The sequence below is a fragment of the Prionailurus bengalensis genome, chromosome E2 (genome assembly GCF_016509475.1).
Source record: "Prionailurus bengalensis isolate Pbe53 chromosome E2, Fcat_Pben_1.1_paternal_pri, whole genome shotgun sequence".
NCBI classification, from domain to species: Eukaryota; Metazoa; Chordata; class Mammalia; order Carnivora; family Felidae; genus Prionailurus; species Prionailurus bengalensis.
The window spans coordinates 51,064,687-51,092,674 of record NC_057352.1 but is presented as its reverse complement, the minus strand read 5'-3'; the positions used below and the strand labels follow the sequence as shown (position 1 = coordinate 51,092,674).

At 39.5% G+C, this 27,988-nt stretch overlaps 1 protein-coding gene across 1 annotated transcript in view; it reads right to left on the bottom strand.

Annotated features, from left to right (window-relative positions):
* The window catches only part of CNTNAP4 (contactin associated protein family member 4), a 253,985-nt gene that overhangs the window by 105,148 nt on the left and 120,849 nt on the right, over window positions 1-27,988 (bottom strand). Inside the window, exons 4-6 of the mRNA XM_043599720.1 lie at window positions 16,896-17,043; window positions 1,137-1,340; window positions 189-373 (exon numbers count right to left, since the gene is read on the bottom strand). Coding sequence (XP_043455655.1) covers window positions 189-373; window positions 1,137-1,340; window positions 16,896-17,043 — 537 coding nt within the window. The remainder of the gene's footprint in view (window positions 1-188; window positions 374-1,136; window positions 1,341-16,895; window positions 17,044-27,988) is intronic.

Genomic DNA, 27,988 nt, shown 5'->3' with positions numbered 1-27,988 from the left:
CAAAGCCTCAGTAGCATATGCTCAAATCTGCTACTGTGAGTTAGGTCACCTTGGGAAACATGTCACCAGGACTTTGATTTACTCTGAAAGAGGGAAGGGGTGCTGTCTCTACAGTATGTTTTCTTTTGCATGGCTGCGCCACATATACATTGTAAAAATCTGCATTAATTGGAACATAACTATCACACCTCATAATCAAGGTCCAGGTAACTGAATTCTCCCTGGGCGTGGAAACGGTGCCTGTGCTCATCCACTGTAAAGTTCACTTGTCTGCCCAACCGTTGGATCAGCACTGAATGCCAGTGCTGATCGTCCAGCAGGCTGCCCAGGGTGAGATTGATCAGCGTGTGAGCGGAGGGCAGTTTGGTTTCACCTTAGAAGAGAAAAAAACAACAGTACCATTATTTCCAGTCTAAAAAAAAAAAAAGTTTCCCCTTGGGGACCAGGATCTCTCATAATTGCAATCTTCTTCCTTGCATTCCATCCGAAACACTGGCATGGATTTACCTGAAGTTTGAATATAATATCCTCTCAACCTTGCTGGAATTTCTTTCGCCATTAATTCTTTTTATTAGTATTTCCCATCACATGCCATTTGCAAAGTAAAACATATCTTTGCTACAATTTCATTCTTTTTACTAGCTCAGTATTTTTCAGGGACTCATCCCTTTCTTCATGATGTTTGAAAACAGCTATGTAGTTCTGTCAGCACTAAGCAAAAGAAACATCAAATGAGGGTCTTGCAGGGGTGCCTGGGTAGCTCAGGTGGTTAAGCGTCCGACTTGGGCTCAGGTTATGATCTCATGGTTCCTGGTCTCAAGCCCTGCATAGGGCTCTGTGCTGACAGCTCAGAGCCTGGAGCCCGCTTCAGATTCTGTGTCTCCTTCTCTCTGTCCCTCCCCTGCTCACTCTCTGTCTCAAAAATAAATAAAACATTAAAAAAATTTTTAAATGAGGGTCTTGTACAATTTGCAAAATAGGAACCATTTTTATATGTATGATACTGGTGTACATATAAGCCCCTGAATCTGGAAATAAGGCACCTTAATTGTTATACGATAAGCTATAAAAGCATAAAGTTACTGAAGTGATATCTAAGTGGCCAGACTGTCAAACACTTCGCCAAATAGATTTACCTGAATTAATAAGTAAAAAGAGTTTTCCTCTTCGTAAGTCCAACGTGATATGATCTCCATTTTGCCCTTCCCGGTGGAGCAGAATTCCATCACTCTGCATAGTTTTAAATTTCAAAGAAATAACATCCTTTATTGGGCTCAGGGAGTTTTGATCAAATCTATAGACAAGGGAACTTTTTCCATCAAGATCAACCACTTCTGATCCTAAAGACAAAGACATTAAAGTCATTCTAAAGGATAAATATACTTTTTATTAAAGCATTTTAAATGTGCATATATGTACATGTGAATGTACATATATATACACACACATATATATATACATACACATATATACATATATAAACCATTGTGCATACACACAGGCACGTATAGTTCAGTTCCAAGACAAGGAAAATAAAAGCTCGTGTCTAATTCCCTCTTGATGCCTGGGATTGATTCCATTTTAGTCCTTGCTAACCTATTTACAAAATCATTATCTAGAAATACATCTCAAAATGTACTCCTAATTTTCTATTATTGAAAGCTATTTCTTTTCATTCAATGAAAAAATAAAATCAAGAAAAAGGTTATGATCAATATCCACACAACCACTTTGCATATTTCACCATCAGTATTTTTAATCATGTTCCTGAAGTGCTGAAGGCAAATGGTGTTTAGCTCCTGAAAAAATGGTTTTGATATCTCAAAAATTCTCTCACACATGCTATAGATAAAAGATCTGCATAAAAATATAAACACATCCATCAGACTCATCAAATGCCATCTCAAGTATATATTAACCTGACCTTTGTGCTTTGTTTTATTCTATTATTTTTGTGGCTAAGTAATAGTATTTAAGAGCAATGCTATCTTCTGTCTTCTAAAGAGCATCACTGGAAAGATAGTCACTTAATGATATTATAAGGGCTTTTCTGCTGCATTTGTGTCAAAACTGTGACATTGACATGTTTTTTCAGCTTTCTGACAGTGTCTTATCTACTCATTGTCAAGATCACTTTTATTCAGTTCATCTGAAAAAAGATGTCATGTTATACCAGTAACATAACAGCATATCTGTCAAAATCAGTTGCACCCAAACAACAGACACAAAATAGAACTGATAATACTCAGAAAGCCGAGCAGGGCTTTCTACATTTCGCAAGTCAAAGATTTTTTTAAGGCAATTACCCTTGCGAGTACATTTATGTAATAAATGAAGAAGTTAGGGAAACCCAATGAAGCTATTTTTCAACCGGTTAGCTGACTTTTCCCAGTCAATGAAATGACATTAAAGTTTACTCATCTTGTTTCATTTGACAAAATTATTACAGCTACTTGTATGCCCAAATATACATTTCATTCAGATTATCCATCATATTTAATGTGAACCATTTATATTCACCACCCCCCCCAAATTTTTTCAACTATTTTATGCAGCTATCTTTTGAAAAGTCAGAGGTTTGATTTTTCCACATCTTGTTAATGTGCTTATAAAGAATTCATTCACCAAATGCACATGAATAAACATTGCATTCTGTAGAAAGAATAATGTTAACTGAACAATTATTCCTTGTTATATAGCTGAATGAATGTGCATGGTAAAAACATAACTCTGTGTCAAATACAAATAATGTGTTCTATGATTATTAGATTACAATAAATTAAGAAAAATTCCAATAAGACAGACTTTAAATGCTGATGCATTTGGAGCAATGCAGTTATCTCTGAGTTAATGTATTGCTTAAAGGCAACCATCATAATAATGATTTTACTTTAGATAAAGTCTATTTTTGGAATAAGCTACCAAGAGAATTTTTTTTCCAATAAAGGTTTAGCCTGTGTTACTTTACCCCACTATTTCTTTCTTTCTCTTCTTCGCTATTATTATTATCACATTATAATGGTCATAATCATCCTTCATGGCACCTAAAGCTTTTGTGCCTTGTATATTTCCATCAGCAACAAAGGAAAGTGAAAAGTGTGTCAGACAATTGATGTCTAAAGCAATGGTATACTGCTTCATCTCTTAAAACGAAGCCACTTGCCATTTTCTCTCATTCTTACCTATTATCTTCTTACTCCATGGATATTAACCAAGAAATCTGAGACATTCAGAAACAATAAGTATCTATTCAGCAAATCGTTTGTGAGACCCTGTGATGGATGCTGAGATCGAGAGAGTAATCAACACCAGCACAGCCCCCTGCCCTCATGGAGCTGACATTCCATGAAGGTGGACACTGCTCAGCAAGTGAACAACCATGACAGACTGATCAAGGTCAACAGAAGACTGGCTCTTTAGTTAAGGTAGTTGGAGAAACTCACCCCTCTGATCTAGAAACCTCACTACTAACCTTTCTACTCCTCACAATCTTCAAGTCCTACACATGTCCCCATAAGCTCTTAGAATTACTCTTAAGACTCTCTTACTCTTAGAATTACTCTCCCAATACTTTCTCTCCTCTACCGTCATGAAAAGAAATACAGAGACAGTCAGTAACTCAGCTCTCAGAGGAGGAAGAGGAGTGGGGCTTTCTCTGAAAATGGGTCTGTAGGGGCGCCTGGGTGGCGCAGTCGGTTAAGCGTCCGACTTCAGGCAGGTCACGATCTCGCAGTCCGTGAGTTCAAGCCCTGCGTCAGGCTCTGGGCTGATGGCTCAGAGCCTGGAGCCTGTTTCCGATTCTGTGTCTCCCTCTCTCTCTGCCCCTCCCCCGTTCATGCTCTGTCTCTCTCTGTCCCAAAAATAAATAAACGTTGAAAAAAAAAATTAAAAAAAAAAAAAGAAAATGGGTCTGTAAGTGAGAAAGTAGTTTAAGTAGGGAAATCAACAAACTTGCTGCCACACCATCACGGACTTCAGTGTGTGTGTGAACAATATCTTCAGGGAAGAAAAGCTAAATATAATTCAGAATGTGAGTACAATGTTAGTATACGATAACTTCAACTTACATGTGTGCAATATGTGTACAAGAATTATCATAAAATAAAAAACTCAGGATGACTCCTAACAGTATTACTTTAGATAGAAAACTTACTTATATGGGTCTAATATAAGTCACTGTTATAAAAAGCAATTTACACAACATATCTGAAATACAAGCAGCATAGACTTTTAAGCAATAATCACAAAACTCTGCGTTGTGGCACATACAGTTAATGATATAAAAATCTGGAACTATATGAAAAAGAATCTTGAGAAAGACAGAGAGACAGAGAGAGAGAGAGAGAGGGAGAGAGAGACACAGAGAGAATTAATTTGAATTCATTATGAGAATCTATCTCTCCAAGGATGCTGGTGGGAGAGATAGGTTTGTAGTCTCTCCTGAAAATGGTCTTACCCACTCTTAACTGGAAAAACTGGATATAACCCAAAGCAATAATTTCACCTCCTTTCAATGTCATATTGGACCATTTTCTCACAGGTCCATCTAAAGATTATTTAATTCTAGGTGAATTAATAAAAGTCTCATTTTACTATTTATTATGGGTTAGAGCCAGACTGTGCTCAGTTACATGTTAATTTGTAAATTGTTTTCCCAGTGGAAATACAAATGACTTCTGTGTGATAGAAAATAAATGCTTTTGGTTTTAGTGCCCTGTTCGACATTAACCATTTATGTACCCAACCTAGTGATAGTAATCCAACATACTTTCCAGGATTCCTATCTACACTCAGTCTCTTGAATCTTCTTTCAACTAGCTTTACCATATTTCTGATTCCTTCTTTAATTAATCTTTCATATGTATTTATTCTGTATTTGAATGAAAGTCATGTCTATTTGTTTGTTTTTGAAATTTTTACTTTCAACATTACTAACCTTTAAAGTTCAACTTGGGCTTCACATCATTGGCTGGGGAAGCAACATTTCACGTCTGAGCCGTCACTAGTAACATTCAAGGTGAATTTATTTTTGCTATTCCACAAAGGACACTACCAATGCAAATACATTCTCACAAAAGAAAAGTTCAGATGATTCATAACAATATTTATTTACATTGAAACTAACCTATGAAAGATATAATGAATGCATGCCATTCATGAAAGTAATCTAACTCTGTATTTATTTGTTTAGAAACACTAAATTAAGCATCCAAGTAATAATCATGTTTCAATTAACAGAATCACACTTATGCCCATCTTTTGTCAAACACTTTCAGAAAACGAATCTTTTGTACACGGTTGAAATGCATACATAGGAAAAACAGAGGTATTAGACAATTGGCTGTAATAAAAATTAGAAATCAGAAGTTAACAAAATTTATAACAGCCAAAGACCCACAGTCCAACGATGTAGGAGGAGACATGTTACTTGACTGAAAGAATTATTTTTCTAATTGTAAATCTGTTCATTAGTAGGCTTGTCACTCAGGTTATATTTTAATGATTAGATTGCCATCAATATTAATATTGTGACCCTGTCATATCCTGTTCACCAGAGGGAGGGCATAAACTCTAATTTTCTAGTAATAAGTTGCAAATTGTTCTGACACATTTAGCCTCCTCAGGCTAGCCCCCTTCTGAGACATTTTTAATAGTTTTTTTTATTACAGGGTAGCCCAGGAGTTAAGATAACTAGTCGGCGTGGATTTGCACCTTCACCCTCCCTTGGGCAACTGTATGAGTTTCCTGTTATTGATGTAACAAATGACCACAAACTCAGTCACATGAAACGACACAAACTTATCATCTTCTAGTCTGGGAATTCAAAAAGTCCTAAAATCAAGGGGTTGGCAGGAGCTGCTTTCCTTCGGAAGTCTCTGGAAGATGATCCCTTTTTTCCCCTTTTCCAGCTTGGAGAGACCATCTGCATTCCTCAGTTCACGACTTCTCTTCATGTGCAAGGCTAGCATCATAGCATCTTCAAATCCCCCACTTTGTTTCTCAGTTACATCTCCTTCTCTGACTGATCCTCTCACCTCCCTCTTGTAAAGACCCTTGTAATTCCATCAGGTCCAACTAGATAATCCAGGCTACTTTCCCTACCTCAACGACCTTAGTTTAATCACAACTGTAAGTGCCTATGTCCCATAATGTAACTTAGTAACAGGTAACAGGGCATGACTCCCTCTGTGGCACAAGGTGTTCCACCCCTTTGTCCCTTTCCTATCTGGCACATGGGAATAACAATAGTATATTCTTCACAGGATTGTTGCACGAATGTCTATCTGCATAATTTTTGGAAGAATTGCTGGTGCATAATTAAAAGTCAATAAACATTAACTACTGCTATTACTTATTGTTAGAACACTGGGCAGGGAAAGAGGTACAGCAAAAATAGTTCAACACATACATTCGGTGTATTTAAAACTGAACTCTTTAAAAAATAATGAATTTCTGAAGAGCACGAGGAATGCTCCATTATCAATGTCACTGCCGGGTTATGCAGCAAGAATGATTTTGAGCCATCTGTGGGTTCTGTGGCTTTTTCTCTGTCTGTCAGCTAATGCTTGAGCTGACTCACTATGGCAATTGTCGGTGACCTGAATCCTCCTTAGTGAATACCTCCATCTCAAATCTTCTCATTTATAGCAGGCGTCAAGGAAAGAAGAGACTCACAAAGACTGTAGGCCCTACTCTCATATCAATTCTCCCCGTGACCCCAGGAAAGAGGTACAGTCTGCTTTATTTGCATGATTCAGAAATACAATCTCCCATGGAACGAAGAGATTTCCAATAAAAATATTCAAGTTTCTTTCAGGGACTTGTGTCAGAAGTGGTATTGCTGAAATGCCTACTTGCGCCCCTTTCTGCAAGCACGTATCTATGGAGAGCTCCCTGTGAACAGGGGGAGACACAGCAATGCATAAATACAAAGCACATTTTTGTTCAAGGAGCTTCCATTGTAATGGGAAAGACACACATCCCTGAGATGTGATTTTTCAGGCCAGTGCTTAGAGCTTTGCTGCTGCGTCAGGGCTGGGTCTGAATGATTTCTAACATGTGCAGGAGGAGTTGATCCACTCAGCCTGTGAGAAGGATGTCAACTAAATTGCAGATGTACCTATGCGAGCAGCAAATTGTTCTTTTACCTGGGCATATGACACATGCAGATACACCCCTCAGTGTAATATCTTCCACTCGACCCGGTATCCTTCCCTCACACCTACATCCTACCCCTGCTCCAAAGTTTGAGGCTTCACAAAATGTGAGAGGTTGCGATTTGAAAAGGCAACACCGTCCCTACCACTCCAAGTGGATTGCTAAGAAAAAAAACATACAGGAGCATGTTTTCTTAAATTGAGCTCCATGGTCTAGCCATGCTAGAATCAACTGAGGAGTATCTTGTGAGGTTTCCAGAAGCATCCAACATCCTGGGTTCTGCTTTATATCCACCAGCGTAGGAGCTCCTAGAGCCACACCCAGGAAAACAGGTTCCTGAGGGACCCCTGAGCAGATGACAGCATCAGGATTATCTGACAAGAAGAACAAGAAGGTTAAAGAAACCTTCTGTCTGAAAATGAGTAACTTCGTTGCATATTGAATTGGACCATGGAAAATGAGTATGTTTATCTACACGTAGGTGGTACTTGAAGAAAACTGGACATGGGAGCAGCTTGTCCTTGAAAGATGTTTTGGAGAGAAACTGGCTCTGTGAATTAACTATGAATCATTGCATCACTGATGAGGTCAGTTGGCTAAGAAATGTAAAAGAGAAAAACTGGAATAGAAAATGCATGAACTGGAACACGAATCCTTGAGTAAGAGAAAACTGCCTTTATTAAAGGTCATGAGAGAGTTCCTGAAAAAGACATGACAGCTTTCTATGAATTCTGTGGGAAGCACCCCAAAAATATAAACAGAGAAAAGGGCTCTCAGTGGAGAAAGAACAATCGACCAAACTCTTCTGGGCTAAACAAGAAAGTCAGTCTCCAATACTGATCATACTGCTTCTTTATTTGAAAGTTACTACCTATGAATTTCTAAACACAGGTCCAATTTTGACTTCTAAGAAACATAAATCAGGCTGAGTCACCGTTAAACTATTATATAGTGAAATATTAAAGCAACAGCATGATGTATGGGCACTTGAGATCTGCATTACTGAATTGGGTTTTGAAGAGATGGCGAGGAGAGCCCAAGCACTTGAGAAATCAACAGGAAATGGGCTGGACTATTTTTGCATGGTAGCATAAAAGAACACAGAATGATTTAAGGCACTCTTAAGTTTAAAACAACCCAAATTAATACAATAAAAAGGAAGAAGGTACAGGATCAAGTGCTGTATATAACCACAGGCAAAAGGTGACTTTACTATCATGGTTTTAAATAGACTGAATTAAGATCAGTGATAACACTCCAGGAGGTTATAGGAACAAACAAGCCCACTGCCACCCAAATATCAATCTAAATGAACATTTTAAATAGATTTGAAATGGGTAACATCTACTACACCGAGGACACTTCAGTGTGTCATTGGAGGACATAAGCTGTATTTCTGTTTCTAATATTTGTTTGTAATTTTGTAATGCCACAGAAGTCACATAAACATGGATTCTCAATTTCCTTATTTGGAATATGTGGAGAAAAATTCCAGTTTCTCATACAACACAAAAAGCTGTGCGTTTCAAATGGAAGTATCAAAATGCCTAATTTATTACATATTCGGTATGCTCTTACCATCACTTTAATAATAACAAACATTCGACAGCCGACATGTTTATCCCACACTTATGTAATCAACTGCTACTGTAGGAAAGTAATAAATCTGTGGTTTCTATACATTTATTCATTTTTCCATTTTTGTCATGGCTAACTGGATGTTTTTCTGAATTCTCTATGTAGCAAATAGTTACTGAGCTCCTACAGTAGGAGCTGATGTTACAACAGTGAACACGTTCTGTCCTCATGGATCCCTCAGTCTGAAGGAAAAGAAAGACATCAAGCAACTCACCCCACGTGTACAGATATATTTACAAACTGTTAAGTGGAGCATGAAGGAAAAGGGCAGGTTGCACGGGAGTTTTGAACAGGGAGATTTGAATGAGGTTTTTGACTGGGGACATCTTTGGGGAAATGAATCTTAGTCTGAGTAGATGTCCACCTCTGTGAATGTCTAGGATCAGGAAAGAAGGAGGAGGCAGGGAAGGGGAGGGTACAAGTTTGGGGAGGGGTGAGGAAGGGTGGGAGGGTGAAACCTGGGGAGGGAGGGATGGTGGTGGCAGGAAGGAGATGGATGAGGTCCATGGATCACCTTGACCCTGTGAAAGTTTGGTTCCAGATTTTGTTGGGATGGATCTACTTTGGTTTTGTCCTTAGCCCCAGGACATATCAATTGGTCCACAGATTGGTCTTTACTCCTAAAGCAATGCCCTCTGGCTTTTCAGTTAAGAGCCCAACATGTCCCACAAGTCCCTGTAAATTGGCAGGATTGATTTTTTTCCAAAGGTGTTCCTTCCAGCATTAGGCAGATGTGGAAATCTTCAGCGCTTGGATCTCCCATCCCACTCTCTCCTGAGCTTCTTGGTACCCCATCTTGGGCATGCGCAGGTCAGGGATCAGCCGAGGACCGAAGGGGAGTTTTTATGTGGGAGTTGAGGCCCTCCCTCTCTGACCCCCTCCTTTTCCGGATTCTACCCTAAATTTCTAGCCACTCTGGCAACCCTGAACTCTGGACCCCGCCTCCACAGCCCAGTAAAATCTGGCTACTTTTCTGCTTGAGCATTATGATGCCCTGCAACTGGGATGCATTTTTAGGAAAAATTCAGTGAAACGTGGATCTCTCAAAATTTGCTTTCCTTCTCTCAAGATCAAATCTTGTCAAATATCATCCTGTTTTAAGTTGAACTTCAGAAACCTGAAGGAGGTTTTTTAATGTATATTTTCTATCCAGTGATTCCAGTTGTAGCAAGACAGTCCAATAAAAGCGACTCTTCTGTGACCGGTACTGAAAAGCAAATCATCTGTTTGTGAACTTTTATAGTCATTGACTTGGTCTATTAATTTATTTAGGGCTGCAAAGTGGGACTATGCTAATTCTATTTGCTTATTTCCCTCTTTACCTATTACCTGGAATAGACCTTTAAAGAGAAATGCCCTGTTAACTTCTATTTGATCTGTACCTTGAAGTACAGATCACATAGGAAAAGTGAGATAAATTCTTGATGTTTCCCTTCATTTACTAGTTTTCAAAATAAGGAGTTGGTTCCTTCATCTCTCTCATAGGTAACCGATTGGATTTTTGTTTTTTAGTATTGTCATGAACCCACTCACTTAAACATACTTAACATGTTGTGGAACTGTAGTTACTATCCTTACTGATGCTACAATATTTCCATTTTTGGTCAGTGAGGGCCTCCTCAGCAGGCCCTGAGTTCTTGTGACATAATCCCAGAGGGTTTCATAGCTGCTTCTTTTTTTTCTGGTATCCTAATAGCTCACCTTATTTTCATTTTAATATAACCCCATTTATCATCAGATTAAAATCTTAAGACTATCAATTTTTCAAAGAATTAGAATTTAACCTCTTTGATTTTAGGCCCACCAGAATCTATCTTCTTTTTCAAACTCCGGCATAAGCTCGGATTCCTCAGCTACGGTATCAGCTGATAAACAATCTGAGTGCAGGGATTGTATGTAATTCACCTGGATCAAGTTTTTAGCTGTTAACATGGGGGAGCTGCTTCATAAATATGTATTGAGTTCAATTATAACTATTCTTTAGAGTAAATCTAACACATTTACTGCCTTTCATTTCTCCCCCTAACCAGACATGTGGTGTAAGAGATTGGTCCCGAATAGACAGAAAACTCAAGAGTCGGTTTAGTGTTAGTAGCTGCATTTCTCAGGCTACTTTCTTGCATTTCCTATTAATGTGTTTTCCAAATTAAAATCTACTGATAGAAGCAGTTCCAACTTCCAATATTTTTTAAACGATAAAAAGCATATTTTTATTAAGTTGGCCTGAGTTTTGTAATTGTTGACCTACTTCCATTTGTTAAACAGAATCCATAATTTTCTCTTAATTGGTCTGGATTTAAGCAAATAAACACAACACTTTCTATATTCTGTGTAGTTTCTATCCTTCTATGTGTTTGTTGTCTTCCAACCTTCTTAGTTCTCCCGTGTTCTACGTCATATCTTTCACGGCCTGCACGTGCCTCCCGGTTGACGGGAAAAGCCTTCCTGAGGCTCACCAACCCTACCTCCCTTTGTTCGCGCACCTATCCAGAAGACTCAGGACAAAGAAGGAATAGCTGACTACAATACAGTACCATGTGTGCATGGTACGACGGGGAGCAGAATGGCTGTTCCAGGAACAGGCGGAAATGTCCTCTGACCCAAAAGTGAGGTGTCAGAGAAGCTGCTGGAGACTGATTTCTATGCTGAGAAAAGGTGCTGAATGAAAGACTCATCTCGGTAGACAAGTGAAGGCTCCACATGTGGTGATTGCCCTGGGCACTGTGCAAAGATCCCAAGTCTACAAAAATCATATCATGGCGTGTGGAAGAAATGGAAAGTGCTCGGTGCGGCCAGGAAGCTGGATGCTCTTCTTCTGTTGAGGATGAGGAAAGGAAGATCCCGCACTGCAAAATGAGGATGTTTACACAAGACTAGAGGGAAGGAACTCCGTATTTATACTGAGGGCAACTGTCACAGCAATTCGTCCACCATTAAAGAACACTATCTCCTGTGGCTTAATGGCCACTTCCCCAAGGACATCTCAGACAGAGCTGCTTTCACTCAGTTTTGTCTCCTTTCTCTGCCTTTGTTTACCATTGTTTACTTTCCTTTGGGACATTCCGTAGACCGTACCTTTACCACGAAACGTTTTCTCTTCTTGTTCTTTCTTCCATGAGTTATTTCCTTACCTACCTCTCTCGTCTAGATCTATAAACATGTTCACGGCTGCTATGGCCAAGGCATCTGAAATTTATACTTTCTCTTTGAACCCATAAAATTTAGCTTCTACTTCTCTCATTACTCAGAAAACAACTTCCAAGTTTTCCGACATAAAAGTAGAACATGCTCTTTGATATGGATTTTCCATTCACTTGATGTACCTTCATAACAAGTTACTGCCCTAACTCACCCGGACAGAGGCTAATAAAATCATGTGTGGCTCTCACAATAGCCACTGTCTCTACAATATTCATCAGAGCGGCTACCTAGAACTTCAGCGGACATATGCATTAGGCACAAGGAGGGGGGTGGCATAAAAATGCACACTACCTGAAAAACAGCGTTAAAGACCTGCTTTAATGATGATAGAAATGCATTTGTCCTTTTCAAAGACATGAGCAGTTGTCCAAACACAGCACTTCATACTGTTATTATTACCAGAAATTCTGCAAGTGGAAAGTTATGATTTAATAACAATGATATTTATGTAGCTTTCAATTATGTATCTTCAGCTCAGAGGGTTTCGTGTTCCAACCTTCCGAATTCCCCAGGCTTGAATTCAGTTAAGTCAACAGTGCAATTAATTCTCTCTCCTGTGCCCTTTCAGAGCTCATTCACTCTCCCTTGCCCCTCTCAGCACATGGCACCACTTTCCAGATGCTTGTTCAAATCTGATAACTCAGGGACCCTCATGTGCGATCACTAAGATCTCTGAATCCACATCCTCAGTATATTTGAGTCTGATGTGAATCAAGAGAAGCCTCTCTCCTGATTGTTGGTGCTCTGGTCCTTACTGTTACTTGCACACATGAGACCAGAAGCCTCCTGACATGTGTGTGCCCTTATTTTCAGCCTGAATGACTGTTCTCCAATAAAAACCGATCCTCCAAGCAATTCTTGTCTCCGTGTTTGACAAGGGTCCGCCCCTTCCCCTATCTGGACTGTCCTCCCAGCCTCTCAAGTGAAAATATCTGCACTTCAGTTTCAAACCTATTGCTATCAGCGTTCTTACACTTACACTCAATTTCTCAATCATTTTATTCCTCCCAACCTACACTCATGCTACCATATGTTACACGGAGTTTGTGTAATTTTTATGACATTGCCTCTTCTGACCTCTAGGGGTCAAGCACCAAATGTTAGTTGCCACAAATGGCGCTGTTTTTACAAGTACTCACGCACGCACGTACCCCCACACCCCACTTCTCCCTTTCTCTCTCTGAAATTAACAAGCAAGTTGAGAGCCAGCTCAGCAAGGGTCATCACAGATCCCCGTGCCGGAGCTGTTATTCATGGTGGTGGTCTTGTAGATTACTTTGGCAACGTGTACATGCTTTTTTGGCTTTTATTGTACAGTCAGTACTATAAACTTTGCTTTGCATTTTGTAACTATGTAGTATTTTAGATAATGTTGTGTTTGCGCTTTGTTGTATAAAGTAAAAGGACTGTACTGAATAAACCTAGGATTAGAATACAAAAAAACCCCAATTATATATAATAATTCCCATTTATTAAGAAATCTACATTGTTTTAGAATTTCTCCCTACACCCAATACCTAGTAGAGTTCTCTTTCAGCAAGTGTCAATAAATACTTAAAAGGCGAACACATGTATGATTCATAGAGTTGTCAAGAGCACTGGCTTTGGAAAGTAATGGATGTGAATTTAAATCTTAGATCTCACACAGGCAGTCTGCGTAATGCGGACAAAGTTCTTAATTTCTCTAAAGTTCACTTTCCCCCGTGTCAGGAGACTTGAAGCACCCTGGTATATAGCACTCTTAAGTGAGCAGCTCAGGCAAAGCCCAGAAAAAAGTCACATTAACTTGGTGCAAGCGATGTGGATACAAAGGCTGTGGGTTGCATGCAGGCCTCCGGGCTTTCCCAAGAGGCTCACTTAATTGCCAGCATGTTCAGGAATCCTGTGACTGGGATCTAGGAGAGAGACCCTGAACCCTCCCCAACACTGCTTGTCCTTTTTTAAAGGGATTGTAGGAGAATGGCCTTGTGTATCTGAAGAAAATCCAGACTGATCTCGGATCTGGGCTACTCTGGGGAGTGGCACACAGAATCTTACGAGCTGTGTTCTTGTGCAGATAGCACCTGCCGCTCTTCCTTCTGAGGGCAAGGGGGGCTGGTGGTCCCCACTTATTTCTGTACCAGAACTCAGAGCAAGCCCGGGGCTCATGCAGCAGACAATTCTGTTCCTCTCCTCTTACTCCTGCATAAAGTGGTAATATTCATGCCCCTATTTGAATGTGTTATTAGGAGTAACTCAGAAAATGCCTAAAAAGAAAATATCTGATACCTATTAACTATTTAATAAATGATAATTACATAGAATCATGCTTCAGTAAATTCATAGTCTGTGAGGCTGATACTATTAACAGGTGGATAATATAACTGTAACTGAAGAATTAAAATATATTTGATCAAATTCACTCAAGAAGGGACTCACACCCAACCCATTTTGAGGTTCTTTTACGTTATCTATGATAATACTTTTCCATTGTTTATTATTTTTCCTCTTATCCAAAATTATACAACAGCCATTTTACACTCAGTCCTGTCATACCATTTTACCATACGTGTTTATGTTTGAATTTCAAATCTTGTTGGCTCTCAGTACCGTTACTTCAACTGCGGGTCAATGAAAACAGGAAGCTGATTAAATGCATGGACAATGTGCTCACTGCAAGAGACAGCAAATGAAGTCACAGGAAAAAGAATGTTCCACAGGGTTGCAGATCAATGAGAGTGGAGGGAGATTTGGGTCATCATGAAGCATATATGGCAGCAAAGAACTCAAAGGACCCTGTTCCTCAGCAGCCCCTTCCTTCCATGGGGACATGATGAGCGATGCTTTAGTTTTGGAAAAACTGTCAGTAGTCCTTTTTCAACGAATGTTGAATTTACATCCCAGATTGAATGTGTACCAAGGGTGTACAACTGGGGAACCTGTTTGATATTTCTAAGACTCTGTTAAATGGGTGATTTTTAGGATGAAATGAGAACGTCTATAAAAACTGTATCTGACACAGAGTAAGGGCTCAAGAACTGTTAGCTATTTTTATACTGTGATAAATAAATACTTTGCAAGGTGGACGCTCTGAGTTAAGTAGAGATGCAACTACAAATATAAAGCATCTGAAGTCTGTTTTGCTAAGTATCCAGGGTGCAGCCTGGGCTTTGCTATACTCTACGACCCAAACACAAATAAGACGGACTGAGTTCTGTGTTTCAGAATTGCAATTTGGGGTGGGATACTTTTTTTAAAGGGTGATTTTATTCCAACGGATCATTGCGAAGGAGGAGGTACCATGTAACAGGAACAGCTAAGCTGAGCTGTTGGAGACAAGAGAGTAGGTGGGTAGATGGTAAGAAGTATGCTTCCCTGGCTCATCGCTGCGAATCAACAGCTGGATGGAGCCTAAGCCTGCACGTGGGTTCTGGAGCCTAGCAGATCTGGCTGCAAATCCCGCGTTGTGACTTCCCATCAGCATGGCTTCAGCAAGTCCTAGTGCCTGAGCTTTTAACCTCCCCTTTTGCAAAGGCGGGGGGGAGGTGGGAAGGGAATAGTAACCTAATAATATTTACCTGGACTTTTTAAAAAATTATAAACTGTTCATGTAATGCTGTAATAAGCAGTCAAGAAAACACTGCTACTTCTAGAATTTTTCAAAGACTTAGTACTATTAAAATTAGTGTTATTGCTATGATTATGATTACTGTTGATATTCACACTGTGATCGCTATTCTGTAGCCTCCAATGGGAACAAAAGGCCAGTCAGTTACCTTTGATGGGACAGAAGGATGCCGGGAACATCACTAACTACTGCAAGGAGATGTGCAGTCTGGACAACATAGTTTGTCCGTCTGACACAGTTTCAACAACGTCAACACGTCGCCTGTCCTGTGCACGACCTATCTTGCCTGCATGCAAATGAAGTGAACCGGAACCTAACTGGACTTACATCAAAAAGTGATAAACTACGTGTGACAAAAGCTTTAGTGGCTAAAAAGCTTTAGCTTTTAGCTAAATAGTGATATAGAGGAACTGAACAATCTCAGGCTCTTTTCCGGATTCTTCCGTGTACTAGGCGTGGGACACTGGGCAAATCACTGAATCTCTCCAAACCTCAGACTGCTCATCTGATAATTGTAGATCATGTTAACTAACTCACTGTTCCATAATAAAAGACCATCTAACAGGATGGTGTGGCTTGAGGTAGGCTATCAATAACTCTTAGGCCCCTGCCCCACAAAAAGATATAATAAAATGCTTCATTAAGAGGAGACTAAGTGAAATCTGTGGTTTCTACCATTTTTTATGTGAAAGTATTTCAAACACATTTTATATTTTAGCAGAGGTCTTTACTTTTTCTATGAATTTATGTTGAGGGCACAGCATATTTATAAGTGAGTTACACGGCATATTATTTTTAGGCTAAAGAGACCAACATTCTTTGGTGCCTAACGTTTGACTGGTTATACTAAATGGAACACTGTATCTTTTATGAAATTCAGGGTGCCTAAGTGAAACATCATCAGATACAGTCCATGGAGGGGGAAACTCTAATATTTGCAAGTTAGGATCTAGTTAATAATATTAGATTTGGATAAATGGATTCACATATGTCCATTAACAGGGAGCTGTGTGTACCTATCTCCGTAGGGATTGATCTATCTATAAAACGCTTCCATTTCGGATTTAAAATATAACACTAAATACTGAAGTCAATATTGCCATGCACGGGCTCATGCGCACAACACACACACACACACACACACACACACACACACACACACGCTTTCCACAAAGATCATTCCTGTGTTTCGATCTCTTTACATAGCTATAAAGTCAATTTCGGTGTGCAGGTTGGCTCTTAAAACATCTTTTGATCTCTACGTCAGTGTGTTGGGTAAACAAACACTTACTGTATGCACATCCGAACACCTCAATCCGCATTCCAATTCTGCCCCTGGGGTTCCACTCTAAAGGGATGAAGCGCAGAAATCGGGCTTTGATGGAAGGCTGGAGTCTATAGTACACAACACTGTCTGCATTTGCATTTCCTGAAAAGCCCTAAAAGAAAAGGGAAAGAAAGAAATCAATGCATTTGGAGAATATCCATTTTACCCTGTGACCTAGAGTGTCCACAAGCAATGTCTGATTTGTTTTTTTACTATAAAAATGGCTGCCTTCTCCAAGAAAATCATTATTACCAGTTACATTGTAATGTCCCTCTTTCACACAGAAGTCACGATTGCTCAAGCTTTTCTTTATATTGAGAGTAGATGAAATTCCACCTTCCCCATTAAGCCAGCTTTCAACACGATACCCTCAATAAACGTTGTTTCTATAAAGTGCAAATTATACTTAAAAGGTATTAACGTTGTGAATGGCACAAAAAAATTTTGAGAAAATCTTCTCCCCGCATTAAAAAAGCAGGATCTGATTCAGCAAAGAAGTTGCTTAGTCACTGATGAATGATAAAAGTTAGGAACCTGTTTCCATTGTTTTATTTTATCCTCTTAGTAACATAAACAAAAGTGTCACCCATTCAGAACTAAGGAACTACACTCCGAAAACAGGCTGTTCAACCTCACGCACTGCACTGCCGGTACGTCAAAGTGATTTAATAAAAAAATAACAACACAAAAGTGCCTGTATGAAAAAAGAAAAACTGTTAAGGGAAATTAGAAGCAATAACAATTGGGAAGACCTATAATTAGACTTACAGACTCTAGAATCTGAAAGCTAGAAAGACCTTGAGAATGATGTTAAGCTGGCACAAAGTGCAGGTGAGGAAATGAAAGGTCAGAAAGGTAGAAAATAACCCTCTGGTATTTGGAAAACTGTTGTATGGTAAGACCAAGAGCTACCCTCCTTCCGCAAAACCAGGATGCATCTGCCTACCACGTAGTTCACCTGCAAAAGCCACACACCAGAGCACCTAACATCTAAGCACTTTACTTTTCTCCTCCATGACGGATGGTACACTTTCATATATGAAAAAGTTAGGGGAAGTGGAAGTTGTTCTCAATAATTTATATTTATTTTTTTATTTCTTCTTCTCCTCTTCCACTACCCATCCTCCCTTCCTCCTCCTTCTTTTTTTTTCTCCTTTTCCCCTCTTTTGATTTTTTTTTCAACTGTAATAATCAGCAAATGTAGGAACAAAATAAGGGATCTATTCACGCTCTTGGTAGGTCTGTTGACCATGACTGACTGGATCAACAAATACGGCTGGCCTCATGTAGACTGCATAAAAAAAGGCAAATACATTAGGAATACCTATATACAGGGAGCCTGCTCATTTACCTACTTTTCTTTCCTTTTCACTAATATCCCTTTAGCAGCATTTACCAAAATATTTTTTTAATATGAAATTTATTGTCAAATTGGTTTCCATACAACACCCAGTGCTCATCCCAACAGGTGCCCTCCTCAATGCCCATCACCCACTTTCCCCTCCCTCCCACCCCCCATCAACCCTCAGTTTATTCTCAGCTTTTAAGAGCCTCTTATGATTTGGCCAAAATATTTTCTGATACATTTTTTTTAAAGGCTCAGTGTTTCGTAGTCAGATTAATTTGATTTGACTCCCCTTATCAATAGATTCCCTACTTCTTGCTCCCACTCCACCAATATTCCATACACCAGCTCTCAGGCTCACACACCACAGGCAGTTCTGTGATGGCACCTCCAAATTATATCCCAAATCTGGGCACCTCTCTTCATCTCAGCTATGACCACCCAGTTCAACAAAGAATCATCTCACCAGAATTATCTGAATGACCTCGTCCTCACCTTTTTTGTTCTCCTGTTCCCTGGCACCAACCCCATATGCAGCCCTAGTCTCTTCCTCTCTGAGAAGTCAAAAACATTTTTAAAGGTGGGTGCCTGGGTGGCTCAGTCGGTTAACCATCCGACTTCAGCTCAGGTCATGATATCACGGCTAGTGAGTTCAAGTCCCGTGTTGGACTCTGTGCTGACAGCTCGGGGCCTGGAGCCTGTTTCAGATCCGTGTCTCCCTCTCTCTCTGCCCCTCACCCACTTGCATGCGCACACGCTCTCTCTCTCTCTCAAAAATAAATAAACATGTAAAAAATTGTTTTAATTTTAAAGGTAAATCAAACCATGTAACCCCAACTGCTTTCTTTACCACTTAGAACAAAATCCAATCTCCTTATCAAACATACGCTCTTTGACAACACCCTCCATTAGGTTTATGCCACCCTGGAGCCCCTAGAACAACCAAGCTCAGGGCTGCTTAGGGCCTCTGCACCAGCTGTCTCTGCTGCTCTGTAAGTTCTCTCCGCAAGGTCTCTGGCACAACCAGCTCTTCTTGCCCTTTGAGGCTTTGGTCAAAATATTACCCCTTAAGTCAGGCCCTTGCTAATCACAGTTGCAAAGGCAGTGTACCTGGCACACCCCACACCTTATTGCCTATTTTATTTTCTTCATATTACTCATTATTTGGGGTCTTCTTCTGTTCGATTATTGTTTGTTTATCTTACCCCACTAGAAAATGAGCTCCATGAAAGCAAAGACCTTCCGTGCCCTCCATCCATAGTACCTAGAACATGGCTTGGCTCAAGGTGGTTCACAATAAGATACCTGTTGGATGCGTATGTTTGGGAAAGACTGGGCTTCAAAACAAAACAAAATTCAACAGGTGTCTTATTTACAGAACCTCTAAGAGCATGTCAACTGTGAATGTGCTAAAGTGCACTGTATCTCCCATGACAGGGATACTTCTCTGGTATGTTTTAAACATATTAGGCCCTCATTCTTAGCTATTATTTCCCAGAACATAGACAGGAGAACACTGCTTAATTCCACAGGTATTTTAACTTTGTAATCAGACCCTTCCAGAAAGCTCCAACCTTCTCACTGGTCAAAATTTCATACTCTGGGCATTGGTGGTGTGTGTGTGTGTGTGTGTGTGTGTGTGTGTGTGTGCCCCCGTGTGTGTTTCCAGGCTCCCCAAATCAGGCCAATGTGGGAAAGGCAATGCGGGTCGAAGCCCTGGTCCACTGACATTCAATCCTAATCAGACCCCCTTACACTTCGATTCTATTTTCCTGGCTGCCTCTGGCAGGCTAATACAATTTTGATTTCTTTCGGTGAACAGCTGGATGATGAATTAGATAACCTTCCAAAAGATCTCATGTTTTTTCAACATTAATGCACATTCACAGATTTAGACAGATGCCAGTATGATGTTCTCAACATCTTAAAGGATTAAGAGGAAAGATACATAGTGGCCGTGGCAACAGACAGGTAAATGGAAGGGGGAGGTCCACGCGTGGCAATCGTTCACATTTTACCTGATCGATTTATGAGCTATGTAAATTTTCAGAACATAAAGAAGAAATATAAGGTGCTTAGCTTATATACGTAATAAAAATGTCTTGGCACATTCAAACTTTTAAGCAGCTTTTTCTTACAAAGGGTGAGGGAACTTGTGAGGTGGGGGATATGGGGGTTTTAGCACATTCCAGTCACATCTGGGGTTTTTTTCTAAATGAACATTTTTATTTTTATAATAATCAGTATAATGAAAGAAGATGCAGACAGAGGAAGTGTGTTCAGTGACAGAACAGGCAGAACACTATCTTGGAATGCTCTGAGTACCTTAAATAACTTCCTAGGATCAATGTCAGCCAGAGAACAGGAATCATTGCTATTAATTAAGAATTCGTTAACTGAGCAATAATTTTGTCTTGTCTTGCTCCTCATGGTGAAATTTTTTCAATACATAAGATAAAGACTTTGCTTGGGAATTCTGTATTTAATGGGCCCCTTTTTCAGAATGGTAGTCAATTAGGGATGTGGCTGATGTTACATTACCTTATGAATGAAAAGTTCTATGCATACTATCAGGTTTCAAATGTACTTCCCTCGCCTAAGAGATATTCTTCAACTTGCTATGAATACTTTTTTTACACCATCGCAAGTTCATAAAGAACGCATGGATTTAAGTTGCTCATTAAAAAAAAATAATTTTATTATGTGGATGTTTATGTCTTCATTTTTCCCAATTTTTTTTCATGTTTATTCATTTTTGAGAGAGAAAGACTGCTAGTGGGGGAGGGGCAGAGAGCGAGGAAGACACAGAATCAGTCTCCGTAATATTAGTGCAGCCTCTGATGCCCCCACGAGGCACTCAAACCCACAAAACTGGGAGATCATGACCTGAGCCGGAAGTCAGACCTTAACCAACTGAGCCACTCAGGCGCTCCTGTCTTTCCTTTTATTATAGATTCTGAACTTTGGTGTCTGTTAGAATTACTTGAGGAGCTGTTTAAAAATGCAATTTCTACATATGAGTGAAAACACATGGTATCATATGTTTTCACTCATATGTGGATCTTAAGAAACTTAACAGAAGACCATGGGGGAAGGGAAGGGGGAAAAAGTTACAAACAGAGTGGGAGGGAGCCAAACCACAAGAGACTTTTATTTTTTTTAATTTTTTAATTTTTTTTTCAACGTTTATTTATTTTTTGGGGACAGAGAGGGACAGAGCATGAATGGGGGAGGGGCAGAGAGAGAGGGAGACACAGAATCGGAAACAGGCTCCAGGCTCGGAGCCATCAGCCCAGAGCCTGACGCGGGGCTCGAACTCACGGACTGCGAGATCGTGACCTGGCTGAAGTCGGACGCTCAACCGACTGCGCCACCCAGGCGCCCCACACAAGAGACTTTTAAATACAGAGAACAAACTGAGGTTGGATGGGGCAGGGGAGAGGGGAAAGTGGGTGATGGGCATTGAGGAGGGCACTTGTTGGGAGCACTGGGTGTTGTATGAAAGCCAATTTGACAATAAATTATATTTTAAAAATGCAATTTCTAGATCCTGAACCCCATGTGCTAAATCTACAAGTGGGGCCCTGGAATCTGCATTTCTAATGCATGCCAAGCCAATTTGTGCTTTGGTCTTTAGCTGATTATGAAAAATTTTCTGGCTTGTGAATAAGCCATGCTCTTTTCCCCTCCCTATATCATTGCAAAACTTTAGAGAGGGAAGAGATTTCAGGAGAAGGGTTCACCAGGGCTAACTTCTAAGGGGAGAAATATGTAGCAAACGTGTTCTGTGTTATCAGTCTAAAGGTCTTCAGTGTGCAAATCTGTACTCAGGGTCAGGTGCAGGAGAAATGCATTACACAGCTGTAATACTTCCATCAATGCTGTAAGATAGTCATTTTTGCACCCACTTTAAAATTGAGGATAATGAAAATTATAGAAGTTGTGTGTCTAAAGCCACACAGCTAAGAAGTGGCAGAGGAAGGATTTAATCCCAGGCTTTGCTGACTCCAGAGAACATAATTTAGCTAAACTATCAATAGGCTTCCTTCCAAAAGAACATGAAAGCTAAACCAGTCGCCCTAGAGGAAGCTTGATATTTTATCTGAGGCTCCCCCCACTCTTTCTCATAATTTACATTTAAAATCTTTGACATATTGAGAGTAATACGACTCAGATGATCGCTGAACACAGCTCTCCCAGTTAACTATTATAGACAAAAGCATGGTTCCATAAACTTTACATTTTCTCAAAATTACTGGAGTAGAATAAAAAGAAAAGACAAACGTTCAATCATCAATAGGACTCGTACATAAAATGATAACTTCCTCACAGATACGAAATGCAAAAGAATATGCCAGTATTTCATCAAATGTATGAAACACCTACAAGTAGAATTAAGGTCATGTGTCTTATGTGACAAAAATCAAAAAGCCTTAATTGTATTTTTCTTTTCTTGGAGACTTGATTTTCAAGCTCAATGAGGTATTCATAGATGGTTTAAAAATGCATTCTAACCGAGATAATTTATGGAGTTAATGAATTAAAGTTCTTCACAAGATTTTAAGTATGTCCATAATGATTCTAAAGTTTATGAAGAGGTATAACAGCATTCATCTGTTTTATAAATATTAATTGAGCAGCTCATCTATGAAAGTCAAGACGCATAAAGGGAAATGCCCATATGGCAGTTCATAAGGGGATCCAAAACACTTCTGTAATAAATCAGAAACATGGGACCACTTACATGTAGTTACATAGCAGGCTGTGTAATTACATAAAAATTGGTTTAGCTCCCACCAAAATAAACAGCAATACGAATATAAATTCAACATGACCAGCAGGCAAACATGAAAATCCTCTGACCTCTCTTGTTATGAGAATTCATGTGACTCACATATGACCTATTTCCAAGAACAACTCATTTTGACACAGTCAGCTGACAGGCGGACACTGAATGCATCGTAACAACATGCTGTCTAATGGAAGTCAGACCTTTGTTTTATGGTGTTGGTTATAAATATTTACCAAGTGCACCAGTGAGCCTCCCAAGAGACTGTCTCGTCTAAAAACAAAAAATTAAAAAAACTGAGAAAGCAAAGAAAAAATAACAACTGGAAAGTGGGAAATTTGCTAGCATAAACCCAAGTAAGTAACTTGTAAACACATGTTGAATAAGCCCATTGTAACTCTACGTATAAATGCTGATTCTCTCTTAAGTGAGTGTGAACGTCATTCATTAATTGTAATAAAGAAATAGCAATGAGAGTAGAGGAATGAAATTAGAAAGTTAAGGGTTGTTCTGTGTTTATGATAAGTCTCAAATTTCAAAATAAGAATACAGAATTTTATTGATATAAAATCAGTTTCTACCACCCCCTCTGCTCTGAAAATACTGTCTTTAAAATATTTACTTGCATCAATACCAAATTCTTGGCAGTATTTCAGTAAGGTCCCATGTCTTGCCCATTATATTAGAATCTGAAGAAACCAAGTTGTAAAATACACTGTTTTATCCCTTTTAGCATAGAATGTTTCACTTCTCAGGATGGAAGAATCGAACGGCAAGAGCAAAAAAGCACATGAACAATACGGCCTTGGCTATAGTTTGTAACTATTGTTCAGAGACAGCAATAAATTGTTTTATGGAAGACACATGGATAGGTCATTACTCTTAAATTTGTATTAGGGTAAAATATGTCTAGTTTTTTGGAAGACTAAAATTTTATTGAAAGATAACTTTTAGCTTTAAAAAATCATCATATTATGGTAGTGGTAGACTAGGAAATTCTGAACAATCCTCCTGCTAGAAAAGTTGCACAAAATAAAAAATAGGGAATGAAGCGCTCAAAGACAATAAAATAGAGCCCTACCTTTGAGACCCTTTTCTCTTTCTAGGATTCCTGAATAGAACCTGAGACAGAAAGAACCTGAACATCAGATCTTTTTACAACTGCACAGGGTTAAAGACAAAATTTTAGAACTAGGTCCCCCAAGGATGAAGATATCCTGTAAACTTCCACAGATTTTGTATCGGAACTCAGAGGGTCTACAGCTTAGGACAAAGGGTAAGTCACAGACAGACAACTCCTTAGAGGGACTAAAATTCAGCTTTCTACCTTCTCAATCTGTGAAATAACATTAAGATAGTCAGAAAAGTCTGGTGCTCATTTCTACCTGCAGAAGCAAATGTAGTTACATTCTGTAGAAAGATATCTTTCTAGGTTGCAAACTGTGTTTTCATTTTTCATACATAATGTCCTACACACCACAGAAAGTAAGAAAGCAGCAGTGAAAACTGTTCTTAAAGGGAAATTTGGAGTCGTGGATACACACACACACATACTAACTAGTAAACAGGAAAGGCATCAGCTCTGTATTTAAAGAGCTTGGAAATCATGACTGTACTCTAAGCAACAACAAAGTCAGACAGACTGAAAATCAATGACCTTTCTTAGACCTGTCAGAAAACTTAGGTTATTTGGTGCTATGGATTGGATTGTGTCCCTCCAAAATTCATATTAAGGCCCTAACTCCAATGTGATGTATTTGAAAGTGGGGCCTTTGGGGTGTCATTAGGTTTAGATGAAGTCATGAGGGCAGGCCCCCATGATGGGATTAGCGTCATAATCATGAGAAAAGAGACCAGAGCCAGTGGAAGACACTGAGAAGGCTGATGTCTGCAAGCCAGGAAGTGGGTTCTGACCAGGAATGGTTTGAATTAGCCAGCAACTTGATCTTGGACTTTCCCAATTCCACAACTGTGAAAACTAAAGGTCTGTTTTGTTTAGCCACCCACCAGTCTGCAGTGTTTTGTGACTGCAGCCTGAGCTGACTAAAACCATGGCAAACTATCGCCCTGGAATCTGGAGAAACAAGACGATCCAAAGAGTCAGAGCCAAGATGTGTTCACCAGGATCTGCCACTGGTGCCAGAAACTGATAGGGTTGCTTATGTGGTAATAGTGATAAACTGATGGAGGCTGAGGGTGAGCTGGCATGACAAAGAGAGAGAGAAACTCCTGGGGACCACAGTCTTAGAGGGCCCTACATTTCTGTGAACTTGACTTTTAGGAAACTTTCACGTTCTCCATGAAGATCAGAAAAAGATTCCCTCCTGGGCAATGGCAGGGTAAGGGAAAGGTAATTATTGTGAAATACGCCCCAAGTGTTCTGCACAACAAAGGCCTACTGTCTAGGAGGAAAGACTTTGCCAGAGCCTCATCCCCATTAGGGAAGAACATTCTTCCCACTCTGGGTTCCCTACTCTCCCTGTCCCACCCAAGGGAACAGTGAACAGGAGTCAATAGCCAGGAAAAGAAGTAAGGGCAGGAAGGGAATGAGCTATGCCCCTAGAGACACACTAGTGAAGGTCACAGTCCCAAGACAGAAGCCCACTACAAACAGTGACATTTAGCTGGAATAATACAGAATGCTCTCATACCCTCATATCATAACATCCAACCAGCAGAACTCCAGTGTAATAATACTGGATAACAGCTGAAAGCACTGTAAACACGGACCACCTCTGAAGAGGACCCCAAAGTCAAGAGGAGAGACAAAAATTCATCTAAGAGTATTAGATGAATTTGAAGCTTCCGGCACCTACAACACCTACATCAAACATTAAATACAGCCCAATTCCTCACCAGGTTAATATAAATCCTCACACAAAAATTCCATTCACTTCAGTTCCCATTACTGAATACAACATGTCCAGGGGTGTCTGGGTAGTTCAGTCGGTTAAGGGTCTGACTTCAGCTCAGGTCATGATCTTGCTGTTCATGAGTTCGAGCCCCACGTTGGGCTCTGTGCTGACAGTTCAGAGCCTGGAGCCACTTCTGATTCTGTGTCTCCCTCTCTCTCTCTGCCCCTCCCCTGCTCATGCTCTGTCTCTCTCTCTCTCTCAAAAATAAATAAACATTAAACAAACCAAAATTTAATACAACATGTCCACATTTCGAAGAGAAATTGCAAGGCACGCCAAAAGGCCAGAAAAAAACCACACTGCAGAGACAAAACAATCATCAATTACATACATCTCAGATGTTGGAATTATCAGACTACGAATTTAAGACAACTCTAATATGCTAAGGGTTCTAATGAGACAAGTGGACAGCATGCAAGAAAGATGGGTAAGATAAACAGAGAGATGAGAACTCTAAGAAAGAATCAAAGGGAAATATCATAAATCAAAAACACCATGACAGAAATGGATAATGTCTTTGATGGGCACATCAATAAATGCAACACAACCAAGGAAAGAATCAGTGAGCTCAAAGATAAGAAAACATAAACTTCCTGCACTCTAATGCAAAAAGGAAAAAAGCAGAAGGGAATATCCAACACCTGTGTATAACTGCAAAAATTGTAACATGTGCATAAGTGGAATACCAGAAGGTAAGGAAAGAGAGAATGGAGTGGAAGAAATATTTGAATAATGGCCAACGACTTTCCAAAATTAATGACAGACCCGAAAGTAGGCCCAGGAATTTCAAAGAGTAACAAGCAGATTAGAAATCAAAATAAACTCTATACTGAGTCAAAATATAATCAAATTGCAGAAAGCCAAAGGTATAGAGAACATTTTTAAAGAACCAGAGAAAAGCAAACACCATACCTACAGAGGAACAAGGGTAAGAATTATATTGGACTTCTCATCAGAAAACACGCAAGCAGGAAGAGAGTGAAGTGAAATATTTAAAGTGTTGAAAGAAGTAAAAATAAACTGGGAATTCTCTACCTGGAGAAGTTCTCTCTCAAAAGTGAAAAAATGAAAACTTTCTCAGACAAAACTCAACAGAACTCATTGCTACCAGACTTGCTCTGCAAAAAATATTTCAAAGAAGTTCTTTATACAAAAGTTAAATGACATAGGTCAGAAACATGCAGAGAAAGGAAGAGCACTTGAGAAGGAATAAAAGAACTTAAGATAAGATAATTTTTTATTGTTAGTTACAAGATAACTGTTTAAAGAAACATTAGTCAAGATCTGTTGGGTGATGATAGCACTTGGATGAATTAAATGCACGGCAGCAACATTGCAGGTAATGAGAGGGAGGGATTGGGAGTATTCTAAGTTACCTGCACTATTTATTAAGTAGTATAATGTTATTTGAAGATGGACTTTGACAGGCAAGGGCAGTCACTAAAAATTTTTTTAAGTATATCAGTACGGAAAGAGATAAAATTGAATCATACAAAATTCTCAAACTCAGATAACACATTAAAAAGGGGGAGCAAGAAACAAAAGGCAAATGCAACAAACAGAAAACAGTTACAAACATAGTAGATATTAATCCAAATAAATCAAAAATCACTTTAAAAGCTACAGTCTAGGGGCGCCTGGGTGGCTCCGTCGGTTGAGCGGCCGACTTCGGCTCAGGTTATGGTCTCGCGGTCCGTGAGTTCGAGCCCCGCGTCGGGCTCTGTGCTGACAGCTCAGAGCCTGGAGCCCGTTTCAGATTCTGTGTCTCCCTCTCTCTCTGACCCTCCCCTGTTCATGCTCTGTCTCTCTCTGTCTCAAAAATAAATAAACGTTAAAAAAAAAATTAAAAAAAAATAAAAGCTACAGTGTAAATACTACATTTAGCTGTAGTCTAAATACTACATTAAAAGACAGAGATTGTCAGGCTATATATAAAGAATGATGAAACCCAACTATAGTTCATCTGCAAGGAATTCACTTTCAATATAAGACTAAAATACGTTAAATG